We start from the raw sequence: 27545 nt of genomic DNA on the forward strand, positions 1-27545 counted from the left end.
ATTAGGGCTGGGAGATTTACCCCTTGTAAACCGCAGCACCGCCCCCTCCCTTGTAGATCACGCCACTGTAGCTGCCACTAGGAGCTGAATCCCTGGCCAGAGGTTGCCGACGCTTTGGCCGGGGATTCAGTTCCTAGTGAGAGCTACATACGCGATCTATAAGGGGGGGGGGGTGCTGCGATGTACAAGGGGGGGGGGGTGCGATCAACAAGGGGGTGCTATCTACAGTGGGGAGGTATTTACAGGGCGCTGTGGCTATGTACTAGGAGTCCCTGCTTCCCCGCGGAACTGCTGTACCGTGCCGTGTAATTTTGTTCAGTACAGTACAGCAGTTCGTGGGGAAGCAGAGACAGAACGAGGCAGACCAGGAAGTGGCGGGGCAGAGCTTCCTCCTGCAGCTCGGTGCGATGGCACCACTAAAGAAGTTAAAAAACAAAATCATGAAAGTCCTTAAGGGCGAATTAATCAAATGAATTTGATTAATCGCCCAGCCCTAGTCACTATCCTTAAAGGGGTATACTTTAATTTTCAATTCTGTGCAGAAACACTGCCCGAAAGCCCAATCATGTGATGCAAGAAGCTGTGTAGTTTCCTTCTACATGATGATGCACCAACACAGCCCCACGTGACTTCTGCAATCCCTTCTCTTGTTGTTGTCAGCGCATCATCAATCAGGTGACCTAGAGGGGCTGGCACTGTGACTTCTACTTTCTTAAGCCAGCCCCCTCCTTAGTCTCAGCCGCATTCACAGCCTATCAGAGACAAGGAGTGGGCGGGCAATATGCTACAGTCAGGTAAGAGAAGCATAATGGGATATGTAGACTATCAGCGCAGGCTGAATCACTAAGGCTTCATTCACATCTGCACTAGGGCCCTGACAGACACAAATGGTGACGGATCCCGTGCCAATGGTTTCCGTTTGTATCCATCGTGCAAGGGTTCCGTAGTTTTAAAGTTAAAAAGCGGCTCGTAAAAAAAAACCCCCTTAAAAAGGAGCATGTCACTTCTATGTCAATGGAAAAAACGCTCAAAAAAACGCCTCAAAACACGTGTTCAGCTTCAAAAACGACTGAAAATCAGAGGCTGTTTTCTCTGAAAACAGCTGTCATTTTCAGCATTTTTTGACTTTGCGTGTGAACATACCCTAAAGATTTACCAGTCTGTGAGTTTTGATGACGTTTGGAGAGCTCCTTGGTCGTCTTGTTGCTTAGTGGTGTTGAAGACTCAGGGACCTTCCAGAACTGGTGTATTTATATTGACATCATGTGACAGATCATGTGACACTTTGATTGCACACATTATGAGACTTCTAAAGTTTTATTGGTTTGACCAGACCTTATTTAGTTTTTTCAGTTTTTAGTAATTTTTTTATATTTTTTTAAACAAGGTATTTTTTTATTATCCCCTTGCAATAATTTGGACTATTTGGTCAGGTCCATTACATAAAATCCAATTTCAAATCCATTTTAATTCCAGGTTGTAATGCAAAAAACAGACAAACAAACAAACAAGGGGGTTGAATACTTTTGCATGACACCTCGTGTACAAGTAAAGGGTTACTTGTAGGGTTACTGAAGAAGTTAACTGCCAGGATCATAGTATTCCCCAATCCCACCAGTGTTACCAGAAGTTTTACAGCCATGCTTCCACCAGCACTAATGTGGGCACAGTGGAAGTATCCGTGATCACCGTGATGTAATACTACGTCAATGTGTCTAAACTACCGAAGGCCCAATATGTACTATTATGTCAAGGTCCGGAAAGACGTTAATTTACTCTTAGGTAGAGAATACTGGCCATACAACAGCATAATTCTGGGGACCGCACAATCAACATTTGTGTATGCAACTGATCTAAAGATTGTTGTAATGGAAAATAATAGTATTCTACGTATTAATTACAAGGCAACTTTTATTTACAGGATATTTTACAGGTTTACATAAAAGACAGGACACCGTACTTCTACTCTACTGTTCTGTATTTCTCAAAGTATCTATAATAATAGTAATTTGTGGTACAGGATAGCTTTATGTCATATAGGCCCCAAAGGTAAGGTAAATTGATACCTTTTTTCACAGACGAGGAAAATTTTGGAAACCTATTTTTTCTTGTCAATTATAAAGGATATGTATTATACAGTACTCAGGTGTTATTACACACATATTCACTAATATATATTTCTTGGTTAAAGTGATACAAGATTCTTCTACAGTTATGAAACTTTGAACCACGGCTACATCTTTCATTTCTTTCTAAGTAGTATAGAATAATTTTATAAACTTACATCTACTGTAGTTAAGAAATGTCAATCATTTACGTAAAGGATGATTTAAAAAAAAAAAGCAAGTTCTGGCTCGCTGAGGTTTGCCAAGTGCTGTTTAAAATTCTGTCAGTTGCTTCGCACTGTCTCTTTACAAAAGGTACTAAATCTCCTTGCGGAGATCCAGCTAGTAGGGAGAATTTAGAGCAATGCTTCCTGGGAAAAAGTATGTAAACGAGCTGTTCTTCAGAAGTAAGAAATCACCGTCTAGGGAGAGTTTTCTTCCTTCAGGAAGAGAGCTTTTTTCATGCCGTCTCCTTGGTAACAGACTACGGTCAGCATTTACTCTAATGTAAAAAGGGACAGTTTGTAGTCTGTAGGACAGGATTTAAAACACCATTCTGCAAATCTCAGAAAGACTGACCTACTCTTTAAGATATGTAAACACAATTCTTATTACAAGTCAGGCATCCGCTTTATTCCAGGCTCACTGGCAGTATATTGTGAGAGTGTCCTGCTGATTACCGCGGATGAAGGCAATCGGTGGGATAATGTCTCGAGATAAGCTTTCAAGCCATGCCATGTAGAGGGAACTGGGACAGGCTGATTTGATAGCAATTGGGAGACTTCTGTAATATGAATAAGAGAGGAATATAGTATTAACACTTGACTAATAATTGATACATCATAAAAATTTTAAATGTGATATTTTGTATGTATTTGGTATTATCTGTCAGATTTGTGTACATAAAGTTAAGCAATGATAGGTGAATAGAATATATATACAGGATTAGATATAGGGAGATTCACGGAAGGGCACTATATTATTAAAGAGTAAGGGTATGTTCACACGCAATGACCAAAAACGTCTGAAAATACGGAGCTGTTTTCAGGTGTAAACAGCTCCGGATTTTCAGAAGTTTTTGTAGCAACTAGCATTTTTCACGGCGTATTTTACGGACGTTATTGGAGCTGTTTTTCAATGGAATCAATGAAAAACGGCTCCAAAAACGTCCCAAGAAGTGACATGCACTTCTTTTTCGCGGGAGTCTTTTTACGCGCCGTATTTTGACAGCGACGTGTGAAATTAAGGCTCGTGGGAACAGAACACCGTAAAACCCATTGAAAGCAATGGGCAGATGTTTGTATGCGTATTAGGGGCGTTTTATCATGCGTAATTCGAGGCGTAAAACGCTGCGTGTGAACATACCCTTGGCTGTGTTCACATCACTGTCTGTGTTCTGCTGAGGGGTTCAGTCTGAGGTTTCCGTCGGGTAACCCCTCAGTGGAAAGGCAAACGGAAACCTCAGCTTCCGTTTCCCTCACCATTGAACTCAATGGTGACGGAAACATAGCTAATGTGTTCCATCTGTCACCGTTGTGACAGGGTTCCGTCATTTTGAGGCAATCAATAGCGCAGTCTAAAGTATTTTTTCTTTAGTATCAAAGCTCCGGAAACAAATTAAAGCAAATAGCTTTTGTGAAGGGTCCTATGTGTGACATATTCTTTATACACTGCAATATTACTGTGTATAGGCAAGACATTTTTGCACCATTTTTCTGGTTTTAAAATTGATGTGGCACCAACAATTTTTGTATCACTTTCAAAAATAAAACAGATTGGAATAATAGATAATTGTACATCAAAGAAAATTCTGATGGTTCATCACTTACATAGCGATAAGAGCAGCATCCTGGGAGTTTTGCTGAAGAATCTCATTTATTCTGACATATCGTTCCGACTGAAAAAATAAAGAAGTCGTATTAATAAACCTTTTTTTTACTACCGTTCACTAGGAAATGAGCTGCAGTACCAGATACAACCCATAGACAAGAGTGGTGCTGTTTCTGGTTTAATTGCAGATTTTCTTTTTTAGAATTCATACAATACTTTAATTTACAAGAAACAGAAAGGCCTTCTATCAACGACACTGCGATAATAGGCAACTGTATGTAACAAGGCGATAACACACTGGCTATAACTACAGTTATAGATTGGTGCCAATGTAAACACATGTAGTCACAACATTAACATCCAATTAGAAACAACACGTTTTGTGACACTGCGCAGAAAATAAATCAGTGTGCAATAAATAAAAGGGCTATTTATAAATGATAGAGCTATTTTATACGACCCTACTACTCGATATTAAAATATAAAGGAAAAATTTATATAATCGGTAATGCCTGGTGCAGGGCATGATGGGGCAGTACATGGCACATTGGTTCTCTCTTTTGTGTTCTTTGAACCCCTGTATCATGTACAGACCCCTCAGGCCCTGCACTAGGCATAAATCAGTGTATAATTTTTCACCCAGATTTTTTTTTAAATCTATACAGTGAATTTATTATATAGCATAGTAACATAAATTTGCATCATAGATGTAATATCAGAACCAAGCTCTAGACCAATGTGAGCTTTTATTATAATGCTCACTTACCAAAAGATGACTACGCAAAGGCATATAGAGGAAACCGTAAACACACTTTATCATATACCAATTAATCAAGCTGAAGGACAGTATCGAAAATTATTAAAATAGCAAGAAACATATTATATATATAAATATATACTATGTAGATGATTTCTAGAGAAGCACTGTTCCTACGAAAACTCTTAATGAACGTTCCCTTAAAAATTGTAGTTTTAACTCTACATACGCATACAAACTGATGGGAACCATGGATATTTGGTAGAAAGTCAAACCTACTTTGTGATATTTACCTTAGCTGTGTGGTTTAGAAGGTCCTTTTCACTGATACCCCAAAGAGGGACCTCTAGATCATTACCTCTCTGGTCATCAACGTTATACGGAGCAATGAGGTCCTCAAACAACTGCATGCTGTATGCACAGAGGAAAAGGTCAATCAAAGCCTCTTAAGATGGTCCTAATTAAGGATTTTTGTATTTCCATATCACCACGTCAAATTAGATTTTCATATAAACCTTGTCATAAACGTATATACGGAACCAGCATTATATACCATTTTTTTATTTTACAATATACTAATCATTAGAAATCAGATAGTTTAATGTAAAATGATCCCTTTAAATAAGCAATATTGGAACCCCATGTTCTTACTTTTTGGGATGTGGCTTCTGATCAATGTCTGTGAGCACTACAACATCTTGGAATCCCAGCCTGAACTTTTCCAGCAATAACTGCATTCTGCAGGGAGAAATTGGATAAGGAAAATTGAACTGAGGGTGCTCTTATTGTTCTATAGTCATCCTTCACTTGACTAGCCTTTTTCTCTTGCCCCCGCATATAGCATGGCAGTAATAGCTTACTCTTTCCTCTCTTCTTCTGCATTTTCCTGTGTTCCTCTGATGTAGACGTGGACTCTGCATTGGCTCCAACGTTTTCTCCGAGTCAGCAGGTAAGGAATGAGAAGGGTGAGGCCTTGAGAATAGTTAAAAGGAGAAAACAAGCAAGAGCTTTTGGTTAATATAAAATATTTTTTCATGTGATGGATTATATAGATGTCTATATATATATATATATATATATATATATCAAATAAATATTATACAATTGTGCTCACCTCCATCATCGTATAACCAATAAATGTGGATGCTTTTCCTGCCCTGACTGCTCTGAAACTCAGTGTTCGTTTGATTCATAATCTCTGGTGCTATGGTAGGAGGCTCTGGAAATAGGGAACATAAATTATGATTAAAATTTTTATCACAAAAAAAGAATAATTTCAACTTTCCCCCATTGTATGAAACAGAGAGTCTTTACCTTTTTCTGCTTCTGTGTCGGATATGACCTCATCATCAGAATCCTGGAATGCTAAGTTATCTGTAGGACAAGAAGGCCATTCAGGAACATTTATGGATTGCGCTATTAATAGTTAATACATTATATTGATATTCACATATGGAATTTACCAGCAAAAGAAATTACATGGCAATCACTTGATTCCGAAGCCTATGAAATGAGCTTTCCCGTTCTTTTATAGTCGGAAAGATATAGAAACCATTTTAATGATTCTGCAATATCTAAATGATCTGGTTTGGTAAAGCTGCCACAGAATCAGATGTCCTATTTCTAAAATATCAAAGCATCTAAAACACCATATGCTGAATTGAGGATCATCAGAGGAACATAAAAACTTCATATAAAGAAATTCCCGTGCACAATAGTGGATCAACATCATCAGAAAGCCAATACATGCAATAATTGGTCTGGAATCTGTCTGCTTTGTAATATGTGAAGAAACATTGTTTATTAAGTATGGTTGAGTAATTCCTTTCTGGATATACTCCATGTGGACACAATATAGCTGAATGCAGCTGTGTAACTGGAACGCGGGCTCATTGAGACGTGTTCAAGCTGGAACTGTGGTGTATGCTGCAAACACTATATAACAGCTACTACTACTATACCGTACACTATATACTCTAGACCAGGGGTCTCAAGCATGCGGCCCGCGGGCCGCAAGCGGCCCCTGGGGCTGTCATCTGCGGCCCGCGGGACACAGCCGCTAGTATCGGCTCTGATCCGAGACTCTGGAATTCCCTGACATCGCTGTCCATGTTTGGACATACGATGTCTGGGGCTTCCCCAGAGGCGGAGTCCTGTGCAGTGCGCTAGTATCGGCTCTGCTCCGGGACTCTGTGGAATTCCCTGACATCGCTGTCCATGTTTGGACACACTATGTCTGGGGCTTCCCCAGAGGCGGAGTCCCGTGTAGAGCGCTAGTATAGGCTCTGCTCCGGGACTCTGTGGAATTCCATGACATCGCTGCCCATATATGGACAGTGTGTTGGGGTCTTCCCCAGAGCGGAGTCCCGGGCAGAGCGCTAGTATAGGCTCTACTCTGGGACTCTGTGGAATTCCCTGACATCGCTGCCCATATATGGACAGTGTGTCAGGGTCTTCCCCAGAGCGGAGTCCCAGTGATGTCAGGAGCACAGCTGGAGTCCCAGGAAGAGCCTACTAGCGCTCCGCCCGGGACTCCAGCTCTGGGGTTGCCCCTGACATCTCTGTCCATATATGGACAGTGATGTCAGAAGCAGAGCTGGAATCCCAGGCAGAGTGCTAGAAGCGGCTCTGCTCCGGGACTCCAGCTCTGGGCAAGCCCCTGACATCACTGTGGTAGCATCTGCGGAGGGCACTGTGGCAGCATCTGCGGAGGGCACTGTGGCAGCATCAATGGAGGGCACTGTGGCAGCATCAACAGAGGGCACTGGCAGCATCTACAGAGGGCACTGTGGCAGCATCTACAGATGGCACTGTGGCATTCTCTACAAGTCGGTGTGTAGCAGTATGTACAGAGGACACTGTGGCATTATCTAGGGGTGTGTTGCATTATCTACCTAGGGCACTGTGGCATTATCTAGGGGTGTGTTGCATTATCTACAGAGGGCACTGTGGCAGCATCTACAGAGGGCACTATGGCCTTATCTAGGGGTGTGTTGCATTATCTACAGAGGGCACTGTGGCAGCATCTACAGAGGACTCTGTGGCAGCATCTATAGAGGACTCTGTGGCAGCATCTACAGAGGACTCTGTGGCAGCATCTACATAGGGCACTGTGGCAGCATCTACAGAGGACTCTGTGGCAGCATCTACAGAGGGCACTATGGTCTTATCTAGGAGTGTGTTGCATTATCTACAGAGGACTCTGTGGCAGCATCTACAGAGGACTCTGTGGCAGCATCTACAGAGGACTCTGTGGCAGCATCTACAGAGGACTCTGTGGCAGCATCTACAGAGGACTCTGGCAGCATCTACAGAGGGCACTGTGCCACTATCTAAAAAGGGGCTGCCCAATCTTGACATGTGAGTCTGCCAAACGCTGCTAACTGAGCCGCCGGACTGCATTTAGCGACACCTAAACTGGAAAGCTGGATTGTTTAAATAAGCACGTGGAGAAATATCTAAAATGTTAAACCTAGCGGTATTATTATAGTAATATAGTGTTATAGTAGTTCAAATAACTAATTGATTAACAATAATTTTGTATTGTATCAAATTTGAAAGTAATGCGGCCCGTCAACTTCCAATTTTTTCTATATGCGGCCCACTTACCCGGCCAAGTTTTACACATTTTCTTGGTACCTTGTAATGTATCCTCTTTCCTACTTACATTGTCCCTGCACCTGCTGTGACACGTCAAGGCCGTTCTTTATATGTAAAACGCACACACCATATTGACAGTCAAATGAGTCACTGTGAGAAAGAGTAATAGTTATTTGCACAGTTACACAATTATAGTACAGTACAGAAAAGTGAATCCCAAATTATAGAATCAAGATAACTATTGTTTATCGATTATGCGCTTTTCGTCCACCGAAAACAATCATGTTTGACAACGACCAACCCCACAATCTCTCTGGAACTCCATCTGATGTTTCAAAATTTTTTCCTGTCGTTTGTCGTCAAGTGTCGTTGAGACTGTACAGAAATCTTTGTGTTGTACGGCTGATGATATGTAAAGAGCATGAACCAACAAATTCCGGCAATGAATGGTCTTTTGAAAGAAGTGAGCGTGGACAAACTCTCATCGTTGGTTAATTTGTATAAAATTTCCCGCACGCAAGATTTTCCCGTCCAGTAAAGATTTTACGCAGATATCAGTTTCCGTCTTTTCAGCTAGAAATCATTACACATCTGTTATCGTTGTCTGTTTTGCCAATCGATCCCGATTAACTACAAACTAGGAGTTGGCGATCGTTTGGCTGTACAAAATCACTAATGTAAGTCAGAGAAGGATTGCAGTGACCGCAGACTCAAATACACAACCTTCAGAATAAGGAAAAAGGCTTTACAAATAAGACTCCACTTACTTAATGATTCCCACATATTCTTCTAAGCATTGTCCTGGAATCTTTTGCCAGTTACTCTTGTAACCCAGCACCACAGTGTTGGGTTTTAAACGACCAAGCCCAGAGACCTGTATGGACAGAACAAATTTTGATTTTCTGTATAGAGAAAACATATCTGTTTATCCGTTGTCAGCAAGTGTTTATCAGAAGAGTAATTAAAATTTTCCCACACTAGGAAATGCTTAATGATCGTACTTAATGACTGTGGGGGTCTGAATATTAGGACCCCCACCAACTGCAAGAATGAAGAGGAACACAGGGCTTTGTGGTGTGCCGAGGCTCCGTCTGAAATTTCTTGCTCCACAGCACCATTCTCAACTAAGCGCTGTGCAGGTAACGCAGCAAAGTCCCATTTAATTGAATGAGGTTAACTTCCAGTTGTTTGCACAGCACCTGGTCGGCAGTGGCATTGCACAGTCGTCAGTAGGGGTCATTGATCACGGAGTGATCAGAAAGTGATGGCATATCCTAGCAATATTAGGAAAACTAACATAGGGGGAAGTTAGGAAAAAACTTTTTAGAAAAAGTAGTTCCACTATTAAAGGGAATCTGTCAGCAGTTTTAAGGCCTCAAAATTGCTGACAGAGCGATTTAGGGGAGGGCATTTTAAACATACCTTTTGTAATTTGCATGACCAACAAAGTGATGTTTCATTCCCTTGGCATGCGGATCGCAAGGGCCACTAAGACAAGACTTGAGGCGCAAGTGCTCCTGCACTGCACGCTGCAAACCCCGCCCCTCTGCTCTAAATGACAGCTCTAGCAGTCTTCTGATTGGCCACTAGAGAGTAGAGAATAGCACTTGCGTTCGCTGTGTCGGGGGAATCAAACGTCAGTTTATAGGTCATGTAAAAAAATTATGTTTAAAATGCCCTCCCCTATATCACTCTGTCAGTAGTTTTGAGGCCTAAAAACGGCTGACGGATTCCCTTTAAAGTCATACGTTTTTTGAGAAATATAGGCATTCAACAAAATTGCACTTATTATTAGTCCTATGCAAGTCAAAGTGATAGAAGACGATGAATTAACTGTCCTGTAGACAGGGTTGTAAACCTTTGTGGAATATGTTAGTGCTATATAAATAAAGTTTATTATTATTATTAATGAAGGTGATGAACTCTCTGTACCTGCATGAGACTTTTGGCTCCAGCTTGTAGTGTACTTTCCTGAATCACACTGTAGAATGATCGCACCTTCCTCGTGTTCAACCAACGAAGGTGTCCCTCTGAGTCTGGTACCTTGTCTGAGTCCTGTCAGTAAAACAAATATTAAAAATGCAGCTCTTTCTTTTTATAAAATGTTTTAACCCTTTAAATTCACGGCACCAAACACAACATTTAATGTCCCAAAACAACCTCAGCTCCACAAATACAGTTTCCAAACTCTTATATATATGGGATATATTACATGTACCTCAATGCTACATTAGATAATACTCACAGTTACAACATTACCACAGATCATTAAACTCGTATTCTTAGTCACAGAGCTGACAAAGTCAACCAGGGCCGGGCGGAAGTTGGGGGGTCCAGTCAGTACAAGACACTGTGGCCTGGGAGTAAAATAAAAAAGTAGAAGTTAATGCATTGTACAGAGTTCATACTATATCAGATGATTCAGCATTATATTTAGTACCTGAAGTTCTTGACATGTTCTTGTACTTCTGTCAGGCTCACACTATAGGTTAGTGCCATGTTGTAAGCTCCAGCCTGCACAGAAGATCCCCAGTTCACATCTAATGGTAGAAGAAGAAAACTTAATACTACCGTGCTAGATATTTATTGGAAAACATTTTGCCATATTTCCGTTTCCTTCTAGTCATGGAATAAAGATTATCATTCTCACCTGGTTTTTTGTAGGTGACATAGCCTAGGAGTACGACAATGATCACTACTGCAATGATAGCCGCCCACCATGTCAGGAGAAACATAATGACCACTGACACTACAGCACCAAAAAGGGAGGTCCACTTGTTGTAGTAACGGAATGACGGCCGCCATCCTGTAAGAAGTTAGAAATAAACCATGAATAACATATGGAACAACTACGACAATCACATATGTCATTGAGAGAAATGGAAGAATTATTAATAAATAATTTAAGTAGAAAAGATGGAAGAAAAGCTTTGACTTTACCTGGAGAATTGGTGATGGACGCATGGAAGCAACTAAAGTTGATGAGGGCATAGGAACACAAGAAGAAATTGGAAATAATGGGGGCGATTGTGTTTAGCTCAGCTGTGGAGAGACAAGAGTTAAATGATAAAAGCTATTATTTCCAGGAAGAAAATGCCATCTAATAACTGGAAAATTAAATCTCATAAAATCAGTCAAAATAATTCACTGCATAGAAAACATTTCCAGCCAAAAATCTGCCAAACTGAATCTTTAAGCTTGCTGAAATTTGCTGCATGATATTAAAATTCTGTCAATGACTCCTCAGTGTATGTATTTATGTTGTGTCTTGGCTTTATTGCATTCACTTATATCATATAATATATTTACTGCCACATATTTGTATTAATATTGTACAAAATCGTTTTTTGTTGTCATGTATAATATATGAACTCATGTTTAAAGTTAATATTCCATATTCCCACAGAGAAGGGAAAATTGGGGCCCATTATTAGATATTGTACCGGTTATCATCAGTACATTGTATTATTGTAACAGATCGTTGTACATCCCAGGACAGTTTGTAGAATACACTTACCAATAAGAATAAATGCAATGGCAATAATAAAAGCCAGAATGTATCCTCGGATAGGCTCATTGTTCTTCCCAAATCCCTTACCAAAGAATCCAATAAAGGGGTATAGCCTATCCTTACACAGGCACTGCAAATATATATTCTTGGGTTAGAGGCAAAGAAATGTGCATAAGAGTGGTATTAAAAATAATCAAACTGTACTTAGAATATACTGTATTGGTACCATATCGTACTATGTCTACTCCCCGCAGCCATAGATATTTGCTTTGAAATAAGAATATATGTAGTGGTTCATCTCAGGGTTCATGTTCTAGTAGGCCGGGAGTAACCTGTGCAGCTGCCCAGTAGGTGAGGAGTCCAACTTCCACCCAAATGCAGCTAGCAGCTACCTACCGTCAATAAGATTGCATGTAAGGACTTTCACTGAGTGACATTATGGGGGAGTTCTATGATTAGATATTAGGGAGTAGAGGGCCGATATACTGTTCTTGTAAAGGGGCCGTCTGCTGCCCCTGCTAGGAGGCGCATAATGAAGATAGAACATTTCACCAATCAATGTATGTTTCAAGAATCCTCATACCTGGAAGACTTTGGGAGCAGACACCAGGCAGGCCAGAGCAGAGGACAGAGTGGCTGCAAAGATTCCGGCTGTGATGAGGGGGCTGAATGCAGATACCAGGCTCATTGTCTAGGAAATACAGCAATTTATGACAAAGTAATACATTTTTTTTCTGCATTTTCTTTTAACATCTATGACTAAATAATTGAACAAGGCAAACATAGAATTAAATGATAAAACAATCGGGATCTCATCACATTTTCTTACCTGATAATGGTTTGCTAGGCCGTAGTAACAAGTCTCATTTTGTTGACATTCATTAAAATCCCAGCCAAACTGACAGCTGAGTCCCTCACAGTCTGTGTCATTTAGAGATATTGTGTCATTTACAATGCCAGAGGCATCACGGAGGACACAGGAACCTGTATAGGTATATGAGGAAGAAATGGTTTAGAATGGACAAATGTTGACTTTGGATAGAGAATATTTTTGCTTTAAAAAGCAAAAACACTGACCTATAGTAGCTGAAATAGCAAGGTATGACACTGTAGTCCAAAATATGGCCATCAATGTTCCTTTGGGTATGGCCACTGCTGGGTCCTGAAATATAAAATATGTAACAATAGGTACATTGAGTCTTGAGCATATGCTGGTATAACTTTATCTAAATAAATATACATTCATAAACACACAAAATCAGAACTCTATACCTTAAGGTCTCCTGAGATGTTTGCACCAGCAAGAATGCCAGTAGCAGATGGAAAAAATATAGAAAACATTCCAAAGAACGTTCCAGTTTCCCCACGCCAGTTGGGAACAATGTTTTCCAAGAAGATAGACCCTGTGAGTACACCAAAGGACTGGTTACATTACATATGGACATAATCACTGATGACGTATCTGGTTGGGCTCTGATGGAGAATTGTCACATAGACAAAGCCTTTGGCAAGCAGATCTAGGAGGTTGCCTGAGCTTTTTCTCATCCTCTTACCACATTTATATGCCTTTCAATATGACAGTCTCACAGACTGTTTTCTATGGGTTCTCACCTTGGTAACTGAAGAATCCTTTAGACTGTCTCTCTTCACTGGGTGGTAAGATAGTCCCCACAATGTAGCTTACAAATGATATCATGATGACGAAGAAGAAAACAATTTGTGCCTAGGGAAAGTTGTGGAGAAAAATATCAGTTCATGTGTACTAAATTAATATTAAGGCTGGACACATCTAATGACGCTAAACTTAATGTTTCAAAATGTATTCTAAGATACAGACCTTTGCTTCCCATTCCATTCCAGCTAAAGAGATGAAGAGAAGAACTGTCACTGTAATGACACCTATGATCCTGATGTCATTGACAGGGTCAACAATTACAGCATTATATTCCTAACAAAACAAAAGATCTATAGACAGTTAGAAACACACGCTTCATCAATAAATACAGTATATTCTTATGTTTAGAATTTGTACACCTTCAAAGCACAACTAAACTTACTATAAGGAGGTCTCGAACAGTCTCCGAAAAACCTACAGTGTGCATAGCAACTGCAACTGCATTAGCAAAAGCAAATATGAGTCCAATAGAGCCGCCCAATTCTGGGCCCAAACTTCGAGAGATGAGGAAATATGTTCCCCCTGTAAGCCAAGGAAATAAACTTTAAAAATAATAGTATGGAAGAGGAGATGGATAAATAGCACTTTTCTTGTAACACATTCGAGGAATGAAGAATATGATTGGAAAGCAAGTTATCAATATTTAAAAAATTCTGCAACATGTTAAAATCCCATATTAGCTTTCAATGTCTGAACCATCATAGATACATTATAACTATTATGGGACTGTGTTCTTTATGCCTTGTCATAAAGTTTACAGGAGTGTACTGAACCTTAAAGAGGCTCTGTCACCAGATTTTGCAACCCCTATCTGCTATTGCAGCAGATAGGCGCTGCAATGTAGATTACAGTAACGTTTTTATTTTAAAAAAACTAGCATTTTTGGCCAAGTTATGACCATTTTTGTAGTTATGCAAATGAGGCTTGCAAAAGTCCAAGTGGGTGTGTTTAAAAGTAAAAGTCCAAGTGGGCGTGTATTATGTGCGTACATCGGGGCGTTTTTAATACTTTTACTAGCTGGGCGCTCTGAAGAGAAGTAACATCCTCTTCTCTTCAGAACGCCCAGCTTCTGACAGTGCAGATCTGTGACGTCACTCACAGGTCCTGCATCGTGACGGCCACATCGGCACCAGAGGCTACAGTTGATTCTGCAGCAGCATCAGCGTTTGCAGGTAAGTCGATCTTACCTGCAAACGCTGATGCTGCTGCAGAATCAACTGTAGCCTCTGGTGCCGATGTGGCCGTCACGATGCAGGACCTGTGAGTGACGTCACAGATCTGCACTGTCAGAAGCTGGGCGTTCTGAAGAGAAGAGGATGTTACTTCTCTTCAGAGCGCCCAGCTAGTGAAAGTATTAAAAACGCCCCGATGTACGCACATAATACACGCCCACTTGGACTTTTACTTTTAAACACACCCACTTGGACTTTTGCAAGCCTCATTTGCATAACTACAAAAACGGTCATAACTTGGCCAAAAATGCTCGTTTTTTTAAAATAAAAACGTTACTGTAATCTACATTGCAGCGCCTATCTGCTGCAATAGCAGATAGGGGTTGCAAAATCTGGTGACAGAGCCTCTTTAAGGAATCAGGCAGTGCTCAAGTCTAGTCTTCACCCCATGGAAGCAACAGAGTACAGCTGTGGACCACATATGAGGCAGTAAAGTAATGAACAGTCAACCAGCTAAGCATTTCACACTGTCACTATAAAGGCTCAACGTCACAGCTCGCATAAGCTGCCGGTCTCCCCTAAATTCATATTTCAATTAATAAGAATATTTTTCAGGGAATTTAACAAAAGGGTCTACTTTTTTCCAGAAACAAAACCACACTTGCTCTTGGGCTGTAGCTGTTATTGCAACTCATTCTCATTCAGTTTCCGTTTATTTTGCGGAAACAATAGTGTAGTCGACTACGCTATTGTTTTTGCAAAAACACCCGAAACAAACGAAAACCAACTGCAACTGAAGCATTACCATTGAAATCAATGGTAATGCAAACGGAAGCTATAGTTTCCATTCGGCTTACTGTTCATCGGTTCCTCCAACGGAAAGGTTGAACAGAATCCATGAACGGAAGCCCAATGCTAATGTGAACAGGGCCTAAGGTATGACAAAACGTACCTGATTTAACCTTGCCATTAGTAGAGATAGCAGAAATGGACAAACCAGTGATAGATGTCACTACCACAGACATCAGAATGATCAGCCATGTGAGACCTAAATCAATAAATAAATAAATAAATAAATAAGGGAAATTAGACTGCGTCGAGAGCTTTTCTTTGTATATTTCATATATTAAGTGTATTAATCCAGTGAGTATATAGCAGTTGACTAGCTTGTATATACACTGACAGGCAGAGCGCTCTAATACTATATTACTAAAAGGGGCAATTTTAAGAATTTCAGAGTAGGGATACCAAAGGCGCAGAAAAAATGGGATCTTGAGAGATCACATTAACACCAAAAATTCTGCAGTCCTTCCCTGTTACCAAATGCTACATCGCATCTATAATACATGGGTAGTTTGATCTTTGTCTTAGTCATGCTTTTTGCCGATATTGACTTTATGTCAGTCTGATCTGAGCATGGAGGATTTTTTTGGGAGAAGATTGTTATAGAGGCTTTTCCCTCCATAGAAGAATAAACTATTATCTCATTCTTTTACCTCACCCTTATCCCCTCCAAGCCTTCCTTCTCTCTTTCCTTATTCCATTTATTTTCTCATAATATTTAATTAGGATATTTTACAATATTGATCTGTATGCACAACAAATTAAAGTAGCAAGTGAGCTTCTGGAGTAACCTTTAATGAGCTATTGCAAATAGTGTCATAATAAAGTCTGACCTTTGTATGTAAGTTCCCATGATGCATGGATAGCAGTCTTTAGGAACTTTATTGATTAGATATAAATTGTCTTTTTTTATCCATTGAACTCTTAATCTCCAAATATATATATATATATATATATATATATATATATATATATATATATATATATATATATATATATATATTTATATTTATCTCCATACCTATTCCAGCTTGTGCTGTGATCCATGGTAACCTCAAATACAAGATGACTCCCCAGATATTTAACATGCACCGGATCTGTAGAGGGAAAATAAACAAAAAGTATTGCACATGTTTTGATTTTGAAAAATAGAAGATGCTTGTCTGTTGTTCTAAAGAGTTATCCCTACCATTACACCCTTTATCCATCCAAACCGAACAGGTTCTAAATTGGTCTTCTTTTTCTTTATTGTAACCTCTTCATCATCTACCTCCGGTAATTCAAGCTTTTCTTTGTCACAACTTTCTACATCTTGATCCAAGTTGACTGAAACCATTTGCAGTTCGTCCTGAGAAAATCACAAAGGAAATTACCCATGAATGTGGTGATAGGAAGTGAAGTAGAATGGGACTGAAAAAAGAACACTTTACAATATGAATGTTATAAAAAGCAGACAAGACAGTGAACCACAGCATATGACAATGTGCTGACTTACCACTATGGCATTGCGAAGAATATCAAGAGAGGGACGACTCCTTTTCAGTCTTCCAGGGGCTACAGAGTTGACATAATGTTCATGCCTTGGTGTGGCATCCAGAGTATTGTAGGCCATTTGTTTGTGGGCAATCAATTTATTACACACTGGCAGGTTTGCAGGATTTAGGCAGATACCAGCTGACAATGAATTGTTTGTCTCTCTGCAATTTCCAATCTCTTCAGGTTCCTGAGTTTCCGTGGAGCATGGAATCATCTGAAGTCCTGTATTAAAGCCATCGATCGACTGGTTAAGGTGGTTCAGAGCTTCCTGTACATTTTCTTCTGGTACCTCTAAAGCTTGCCCATCAGTAGTTGAGGTATATCCAGAGGAGAGGTCATCGCTGCCGGATGAGCATTCTAGAGACTCCATACTATCAGATGTGTTTGTGAAAGCCATTTTTGTATTGCTTTCTGGGGAATAACCTGGAGTTTGGCAAATGCAGTCATCATGTACATGTACATGGCCGTGCCTGATATTTTTTATTTTAGTCTCAGCAGCATGAGTACATTTGTTATGGGGTTGTTTGGGACTTGGTTGCCTATTTTCAGAGCAAGAAACCTTATAAGAAACCTGCTCACTGGATTCAGGGGTATTGGTAGGAGCCCAGCTACCACGGTGCCCAGACATGGATGTTCTCTCTATAGTAAATCTGCCAATGGACAATGGAGTGCCTTTGGGGCAGTCCATAAGCCTCAAACAGAAGATCTGCTGGAGCTGTATATATTCTCTGTAAAACAAAATGTAGTTATTAATCATCTCATAACACATTAACATTGAAAAAGAAGCATAAGTACATCATTGAGATTACTGTATAACCCATTACAGATTCATTATAATTTACGGCAGAAACTGGAGTAAAATATATCTAAAATCTACTCCAGCTCATAACTGGCATCGATTTCCCTTTCTGGTACACAGAAAGCTAGAGATGCGCCTAATTTATTAAGAGGCGTACATCTCTTAATAAATTAAGCGCATTTTACTACAGTGCTCTTTAGATTAAGACTGGCGGATGAAATACCAGTCTTAATAAATCGGCTGCTTTGTGTTTCATTTTTTTTCTTAAATTTAATAAACATTCAATTTTATAAAGTACAATGTACATTGGTTATTGACTTTATATAGCGTCGATATTGCTGATGTAAACCATTCTATTTCATAAAAATCTGAGTGATACATATCACCCTGAAACATTTTAACATTGACATAAATATTTAAATTGATGCCTAATAACATATTCATACACCTGTAAGGTAGCAGCTTAAAATGGCGATGGGAAACAATAGAAGTAACCTTATTTAAATGCATGCCAGCAATAATTATGAATGTTGTTATCCGGATCCAACGCATTCTGAAAACAGTAAATTACTTAAACAATCGGTTTAGTAATGGTACAAACAGCACAATAATTTAATATTGATTCAAAAAACATACTACAAAAATTGGAGCTGTCAATGGACCTTAAGAGAGTACTGAAGTAACACAAAAAGTTATGGATGGGAACAAAGTAAAAACAATTACACAAAAAAACCCACATAATTTTGGGGAAAAAGTAAATTGAATCCTGTTTTTGACTTGTTGAGATCAACATATCCACATGGAGCCATTTAGTGGATCACACAATAGTGTATAATATCGAAACCAGAAGGTTTCAAAACCAAACAACAGGTTGTTTTTTTTAAATATTTGCTGAATGGATGGTAAGAAATTGGAATATTACTCAAAGTGAAATAACCAGTGAACAGCACACAACCAAAACATTCATGCTTACTAATAAAGGGTTTTACCTGAAGATCTTTGGATGTTCTTCTTCTACTTGAGATTAAAATTTTCTACTATAACTATATGAATATCCAATCTCCAAAACTGAAGAATAAGCTCAAACCTGGAGATCTTCGTTCTCCAGGTCCTGGTGAGAAAATAATCAGGGTGATGTACCTCTTCAGGCTCCTTGCTCTATGGATAAGAAACTGTCCAACGTGTTGTGTGAAGCCTTATATCCAGTGGAGAAGACAATACACCTTGCATAACCCTGCCCCTTGACCTACACTTAATGAAGTTAGACATGATGCCACCATCAGAATCACAGCATCCTCCCACGTCCTACATTTCCCACCTCTGTAAATAAAGTGAAGAAGATTTTACTTTTTGTCATTGTCCAGAGCATGGTGCCCTTGATGGACCCAATCTACATAGTACATAGCTTGTACCACAGCTACTAAACGGCGTGGTTTCTGGTGTCCACATTTAAGTGAGATGTGAATGAGTTTCTGTACTGTCTGAATTGAACAATAACTAATTAACTGGCCAACAATTCTTAGAACAATTACTCTCATGCACATGAAGATGATGCACAAACTGGAAACTAGAATATACATGTTTAGCAAATCTAGACAAAACAATATATATATAGCCACAGTTGTAGTAATGTTGTATGAAATGATCAATAATGACCCCTCATAATGATAACTCGTGTATTTATTGCTGAGATAATCATTGATCAAAGTCTTTTCAATTATTTATTCACTGTACGGCACATTCTGGTCATGAATTTTCACTAGATAGTAAAGGATTGGCAAATTGATTTACGTAATTCTGATGTTTATGGGACACTTAGCTTGTGTATTGTGCACTAGTCAAAAAATGTCATATTGTATTTCATGGCTATTAACAGAAATGGTTGCATCCGTGGTCAGTTTAAAATGAACACATATACAAAGATACAACAATATTATAATAGTTGCATAGACTTATTAAGCTGGATTCACACACAGCATTTATGGCAGGTTTTCGCTGTATTTTTAATAGCTGGTAATCAATCGGAAAATAGGAAGTTCTTAACACAGATTTATCAATGCATTTACTTTACTTTCCTGGCGTAAAAACATTGAAAAATACGGACCCACATTATCAAAAGCGGCCTCAGTTCAGTCAATGTCCAGGGTAACCCTCTAAGGACCCGGCCCGTTTTGGCCTTAAAGAGTAACTGTACTTTCAAGAAAACATTTAAATGGTATAGAGACATATCAGAAGTTTTGATCAGTGAGGGTCCGAGTGCTGAGACTCCTACCGTAGCTGAAACAAAGGTGCAGAAGTGCTCATCTGAACGCCCTGCACGCCACCGTCGCTGAAACAAAGTTAAAGAAACGGTCAGCTGAGTGCCCTGCATCTTTGGCTGTGATCGACGCTCTTGGTCAGGCTAAAGAAGGGCTCATGGACTTTCTATTTGAGCCTGTCTTAAGCCTGACAAGGAGCGTCGATCACAGCCAAAGACGCAGGGCACTCAGCTGAGTGCTTCTTTAACTTTGTTGCAGCGACGGTGGGAGTTTTAAGCACTCGGACCCCACCAATCAAAACTTGTGATGTGTATCTTTGACAAATCTAAAGTTTTTGGAAAGTACAGTTTCTCTTTAAGGGCCAAGCAATTTGTCTAGTATTTTCATCCTTGCATTCCAAGAGCCATAACGTTTTATTTTTCCGTCACTGTAGCTGTACGAGGGGCTTTTTTTTCCGCGGGATGAGTCATATTTTTTAATAGAATTATTTTGGGGCACATATAGATAATTAACTTTTATTTATTTTTTTGAGGGGGAATGATAACAAAAAGCAATTCTGCCATTGTTTCTTGAGTTAAATTTACAACGTTCACTATGCAGCATAAATAACATGTTATATTTATTCTATAGGTCGTTACGATTGTTGCAATTATATATATGTGTTTTGTTTTTTTTACACTTTTACAAAATAAAACGACTTTTTACGGAAAGAAATGTTTTTTGTTTTTTTATATAAACACTTTTTTTTATTTTTTAAATAAACTTTATTTTACTTCGATTCATTAAATTTTCAGTCCCACCAAGGGAGTTCATAATGCAATCTTCTGATTGCTTATATAATGTTTTGGTATACAAAGTATACCAAAACATTATTGTCTTTCAGTTATAATTGACAGCCAATTTATTAACCGGCATAGGAGAAAGATAATATAGTGCTCAGTGTGCCAGTATTATTAAGTCTCCCCAATTGCATTTTTAGGATTATTTTTGTAGCGTCCTAGACGATTGTGGCATTTTTCCCCCCCAAAATGTACCATGTGTTTCCATGTGTGTAATATTTTGTGCTTTTTTTTTCCCCTTGACGTCAATTTCAAAAAAATAAATAAACCTAATACTCCAAATGCCTGTTGTAGTTTTTTATGGTCTTTTTTGGTTTGTTTTATAAATGCATAAAAAAAAAGTGTGAACGAGCCCTAATTCACCGCAGCCCCACGACAGTAGCAAGGAGGAGTTTAAATGGGCAATTGACTGGCTGTTTCCGTCTCTCTCATAGAATTTGAACGGAGCAGCCGCATTCATACTAGCAATTGTTGGGGGTCCCAGTGGATAGGATAAATGTTCTTTGCTGCAATACTCCTTAAAATTAGTTCTCTGGTTGTGCAGTTATTTTTTTCTTACTGTATCACATTCTATTTAGTGGTACTTTTTGTGAACAATTTACTCTGTTTTCTGGGTTATCTAATATTATCAGCTCTGACAAGGTCCTTTTTATTTGTTGAAAAAATGATCTAGTATATAAAAGTAAAATCACAAAATTCTACATATTAAAAATAGGGATGAATTGTACCAATAACGAAAACAAAAATATATAGTTGAATCTATTCATCTATTTCATGTAGCAAATTAATATACATATAAAATAATACAAATAATAATATAAATATATAATACTAAATACATACATACATTTAATATTAATATTAATACTACATACTACAAATATTAATACTACATACATACATACATTTAATATTAATATTAATATTACATACTAAAAATAATAATACGACATACTACATACATTTAATATTTTTTTAATTATAAATTGCATTACTGCTACAGTTAAGGGGGTTTTACAGTGTGCGATTATCGGGCAGCGAGCATTGATAGAATGCTCATTGCCAATAAATGCCCTCTGTAAACACAGCAGCGATCAGCAGATGAACGAGCAAACGCTCATTCATCTGCTGGTCGTATCCTTTTAAAAAAGTAAAATATTATCATTGTCAGCAGCACATCTCCCTGTGTAAACAGGGAGACGCGCTGCCGACATGATAATAATGTATAGGGAAGAGCGATCGGAGTAACGAGCGCTCGTCCCCATACATAGCTCCTCGTAACAGGAGCAAACAAGCGCTGATCAACGACTGTCTCGTTGATCGGCGCTTGCTGCACTGGCCAAAAACGGCCGGTGTAATAGGCCTTAAATGTTGATAGCTTGTTTTCATGGCCTTCTAATGACTAGGTGAAAAACTACAATGTGATACAACTGTATATCAAAAGGAATAAAAATAATTGTATAGTTAAAGATTTAAAGGACACTAGAGGGCCTTTTACACCGGCCGACACTCGAGACATCGTTGATCGGCACTTGTTTGCTCCTGTCACACGGAGCTATGGATGGGGACGAGCGGTCGTTACTCCGGTCGCTCGTCCCCATACATTATTATCATGTCGGCAGCGCGTCTCTCTGTTTACATACCAAGATGTGCTGCTGACAACGATAATATTTTACTTTTTAAAAATGATACGACCAGTAGATGATCGGTCATCTGCTGATCGTTCCCCTGTTTAAACAGGGCTATTATCGGCAACGCTCGTCTGCCCAATAATCGTCCTGTGAAAACCCCCCTTAAACATATAGTACATGATAGCTCACCTACATTTCCTGTGTAGTGAATTCTATTGTTTGCAAACAACCATCTTGGCTGGGAAGAAGCTGATTGTAATGTATTTCAATGGAATTACTGACAGGATATTCAGAAATATATCTGCCTCCATGATATTTACTTTATTTCCAGGAACTTCAGAAACATTTACATGCATATGTGTGAATGATATTCACAGCATGTGTATTTAACAATCTGCATTTGTTTCTAAACTGCGTTTTTTGGCGAGTGTACCACGATTAGCAGTGATGTCTGAAATAGTTCAGTTGCCGTAGCAAACCCAGCCTCAAAGACATGGACTGTGATGTACTATGCACTGCAGTAAAGGAGCCATGGCGCTTTAGTAATGGGGACCCCCATTGATCACATATTGAGGTGAGGCCATCAATGTTATTTCTAAGAAAAAACCTAACACTGCAGAAGCTCTTGGTAGGACACAGGTGTTGCTTACCACAGACTTTGCGCAATGATGACTTCTGTAGTCTGCTGCCGATGCCCATAGTCATGATCCTTTTTATAAGATGGATTCTACAGGAGTATTTCCAATAATAGCTTTACATTTGGAATTTGCGAGAGTCATAACTTGAAGCTCCAGTACCACAATGCACAATCTGTAACAGGACCCCCACCTACCAAGTTCTATTTATTGTACTGATGTCCTGTTGTGTAGCCGAGGGGCTTGTGGGGCCCCGTTAGGCACCAGGGCTAGTGTGTAACTTACCTCTGCACCCCCTATAGCTGCAACCCTGGGAGTTGCTATTCAAGTAGATCTCTAATAAATTTGGGGATTAATACACACAACAAAGGAGGCAAGCAACATTAGTATATGGCTATGTTCATTTCTGCGCCAGAGCCTCCGTTGCTGATTCCAACATATTTCTTGGGAAAAATAGGGATGCATGCAGCATTATTTTTCCCATCAAAATAATGTACACTATGCCGGAACCCGATGGATCCCATTGTAAGTCCCATAATACTTCGGATCCGGGAGAGTGTAATGGCTTCTGTTATAAATGGAAGCCAAAATGCATATGGGAACAGAATTATGTTGAAAGAGGGGAAAAAGAAAGATCGGCACTGTAAAAAATATGTTTTACCTTAAAGTGGTATTCCAGAGAGAGACATTTATGGCATGTCCATAGGATCTGTCATAAATGTCTGATTGGTGGGGGTTTAACCACTGGGACCCCCATTTGAGAAAACATGACCCTTGTCCTCCGTTGCTGCACTGAAGCCATGTCAAAGTGGGAAGAGATAGGTGGCGGATCTGCCGAGCAAGTCTAGGGAGAATGATGGAAAGACTTTCCTTATCTCCCCTACAAGTCTATGGGAGATATGGAAAAAGAACGGTTTGAAAAATTCTTATGACTATCTGATGGACATCTCCATCAGTGCAGTCATCGTACCTCACAAGTTTGATCTTAGCTTTATCTATATTGTAAATGTTGAACAGGTAACATTTAAATTTACCAATAATGCTAAAGATGAGGATGACTATTATGTATGCACAATTTATTTATATCAGCGATAAACTTTGTACATTTAGACTAGACAGGAATTGATACGATTGCATGAAAAAAGAATCATAAGATTTATTGGTATATGTTACGGTCTATTTGGTCAAATCACTGTTCATTGCAATTACAGCAAAATTGTGGCGAAAGGCTGCAGTTTTTGTGAAGGTGCAGCAAAGCTCCCGGAAATCACAGCAATAAATCTTGATTTGACTGCACCATGTGAATAGACCCTTAACATAGCTTTGATCCATGATTGTCCCAATGAAGTGCATAACTAAAGGTCCTTTTACATGGCCAGATTTCCTGTCAGGTAACAAGTGTCGATAATAGCATGTACATTTAAATGGAGCAATGATCGTGAGTGTGGGGTCAATCGTTTATTCAATTGTTCGTCCCTATACAGTTTGCATATTGTCGAGATCGGCCAACAAACAAGTGTTTGCTTATTTGTCGGCTGAACGCTGGCTAGATTGGAAATGATCACTTGTCTGAACACTCATTTGGCCAATCATCTGCCTGTGTAAAAGGGCCTTAAGAGAGCAACTTGATGTTATGATATGTGTATTGTAATTAATTATGGTAATGTATGTTAAAAGTTAAATAATGATATATATATCACCTCTACAATTTACAGATTTTTGCAAGGTAAGGAGCCATGGCTTTCAAGTCTCCCTTATATATAATATGATCAACTGAAATTCTTTGAATCCTTACAAACATTCATTGGACATGGTTTTACATTTTGAAGTAGTGTTAATCATAAATATCTAATTGCTGAATTCATTTGTATTATCTAACAATAATTTACCATGATTGCCTAATGGATTTAATAATAATAGATTTTCTAAATATATGACCAAAATATAAAACACGTTTGTATGTATGGCCTGAATAGTCTTAGATAGGAATAATATTAATGTTGGATAGATAGATAGATAGATAGATAGATAGATAGATAGATAGATAGATAGATAGATAGATAGATAGATAGATAGATATGAGATAGATAGATAGGAGATAGATAGATAGATAGATAGATAGATAGATAGATAGATAGATAGATAGATAGATAGATAGATAGATAGATAGATAGATAGATAGATAGATAGATAGATAGATATGAGATAGATAGATAGATAGATAGATAGATAGATATGAGATAGATAGATAGATAGATAGATAGATAGATAGATAGATAGATAGATAGATAGATTGATAGATAGATAGATATGAGCTAGATAGATAGATAGATAGATAGATAGATAGATAGATAGATAGATAGATAGATAGATAGATAGATAGATATGAGATAGATAGATAGATAGATAGGAGATAGATAGATAGATAGATAGATAGATAGATAGATAGATAGATAGATAGATAGATAGATAGATAGATAGGAGATAGATAGATTGATAGATAGATAGATAAATAGATAGATAGATAGATAGATAGATAGATAGATAGATAGATAGATATGAACTAGATAGATAGATAGATATGAGATAGATAGATAGATAGGAGATAGATAGATAGATAGATAGATAGATAGATAGATAGATAGATAGATAGATAGATATGAGATAGATAGATAGATAGATAGATAGATAGATAGATAGATAGGAGATAGATAGATTGATAGATAGATAGATAGATAGATAGATAGATAGATAGATATGAGATAGATAGATATGAGATAGATAGATAGATAGATAGATAGGAGATAGATAGATAGATAGATAGATATGAGATAGATAGATATGAGATAGATAGATAGATAGATAGATAGATATGAGATAGATAGATAGATAGATAGATAGATAGATAGGAGATAGATAGATAGATAGATAGATAGATAGATAGATAGATAGATAGATATGAGATAGATAGATAGATAGATAGATAGATAGATAGATAGATAGATAGATAGATAGATTGATAGATTGATAGATAGATAGATATGAGATAGATAGATAGATAGATATGAGATAGATAGATAGATAGATAGATAGGAGATAGATAGATAGATAGATAGATAGATAGATAGATAAATAGATAGATAGATAGATAGATAGATAGGAGATAGATAGATTGATAGATAGATAGATATGAACTAGATAGATAGATAGATAGATAGATATGAGATAGATAGATAGATAGATAGATAGATAGATAGATAGATAGATAGGAGATAGATAGATAGATAGATAGATAGATAGATAGATAGATATGAGATAGATAGATAGATAGATAGATAGATAGATAGATAGATAGATAGATAGATAGGAGATAGATAGATAGATAGATAGATATGAGATAGATAGATAGATAGATAGATAGATAGGAGATAGATAGATAGATAGATAGATAGATAGATATGAGATAGATAGATATGAGATAGATAGATAGATAGATAGATAGATAGATAGATAGATAGATAGATAGATAGATAGATAGATAGATAGATAGATAGATAGATAGATAGAGAGGAGATAGATAGATAGATAGATATGAGATAGATAGATAGATAGATAGATAGATAGATAGATAGATAGATAGATAGATAGATAGATAGATAGATAGATAGATAGATAGATAGATAGATAGATAGATAGATAGATAGATAGATAGATAGATATGAGATAGATAGATACTATGGAAGTCAAAGAGAAAACTTCAAGACGCTTTGAGACTCATAGATCCAGATGAACAATCTCAGGAACCTCTGTATGTTTGGTGGCTATGCTTTAGACCACTTGCCTTCCTTCCCCCATGGACACCTGTAACTTCTGTTTGCATAGGAATCAGCGTTTAGTTTGTGAGCACTGGACCATGGGAATATTTTCAGGGTTAGAGGTCAAACTGACCCTTGTATTGTCTATCTGAGAACAACAAACTTTTCTAATGTTTTTGATAACAAACTCCAAAAAGTGTTACCTGTATATTTTTGGATACATGGCTTATCCAGACGTTTAACAATATCCTACAGGTTTATCACTAAATAGGATAAAGAACAATGATCTGGACATTTATTGCTCTAGTGGATAAGAAGCTTTTACCTGCAAGGTTATCTGTCTGATGAAAAGGTGAGAAACAAGCAATTGTTTGCAGGTATCAGTATTATCTGTTTGATTTTGAGTGATGCTCTGCAGGTGAATGAAACACATTGGTATGGCTGGCTTAACTGCAGGTGCAAACTACAGTCACCATCTCTTTTTGATATCTATGGTCAGGGGCGTAACTATAGAGGGTGTAGAGGTAGCGGTCGCACAT

At 38.3% G+C, this 27545-nt stretch overlaps 1 protein-coding gene across 1 annotated transcript; it reads right to left on the reverse strand.

Moving 5' to 3' along the window:
• Nucleotides 1–2267: 2267 nt before the first annotated feature.
• Nucleotides 2268–17402, reverse strand: LOC142742947 (solute carrier family 12 member 3-like). The gene is made up of 26 exons (XM_075853215.1): nucleotides 16989–17402; nucleotides 16683–16841; nucleotides 16515–16590; nucleotides 15603–15698; nucleotides 13861–14000; nucleotides 13641–13751; nucleotides 13415–13526; nucleotides 13076–13206; nucleotides 12881–12965; nucleotides 12633–12787; nucleotides 12387–12494; nucleotides 11810–11933; nucleotides 11233–11334; nucleotides 10943–11098; nucleotides 10733–10832; nucleotides 10538–10649; nucleotides 10225–10347; nucleotides 9060–9166; nucleotides 8360–8442; nucleotides 6007–6066; nucleotides 5807–5911; nucleotides 5553–5664; nucleotides 5344–5430; nucleotides 4986–5103; nucleotides 3935–4002; nucleotides 2268–2889 (listed from the first exon to the last, which is right to left on the reverse strand). The coding sequence occupies exons 1-26, from the start codon at nucleotides 17397–17399 to the stop codon at nucleotides 2748–2750; spliced, it is 3183 nt and encodes a 1060-aa protein (XP_075709330.1). The 5' UTR covers nucleotides 17400–17402; the 3' UTR covers nucleotides 2268–2747.
• Nucleotides 17403–27545: the final 10143 nt, after the last annotated feature.

This window comes from Rhinoderma darwinii, chromosome 1 (genome assembly GCF_050947455.1).
Source record: "Rhinoderma darwinii isolate aRhiDar2 chromosome 1, aRhiDar2.hap1, whole genome shotgun sequence".
Taxonomy (NCBI): domain Eukaryota; kingdom Metazoa; phylum Chordata; class Amphibia; order Anura; family Rhinodermatidae; genus Rhinoderma; species Rhinoderma darwinii.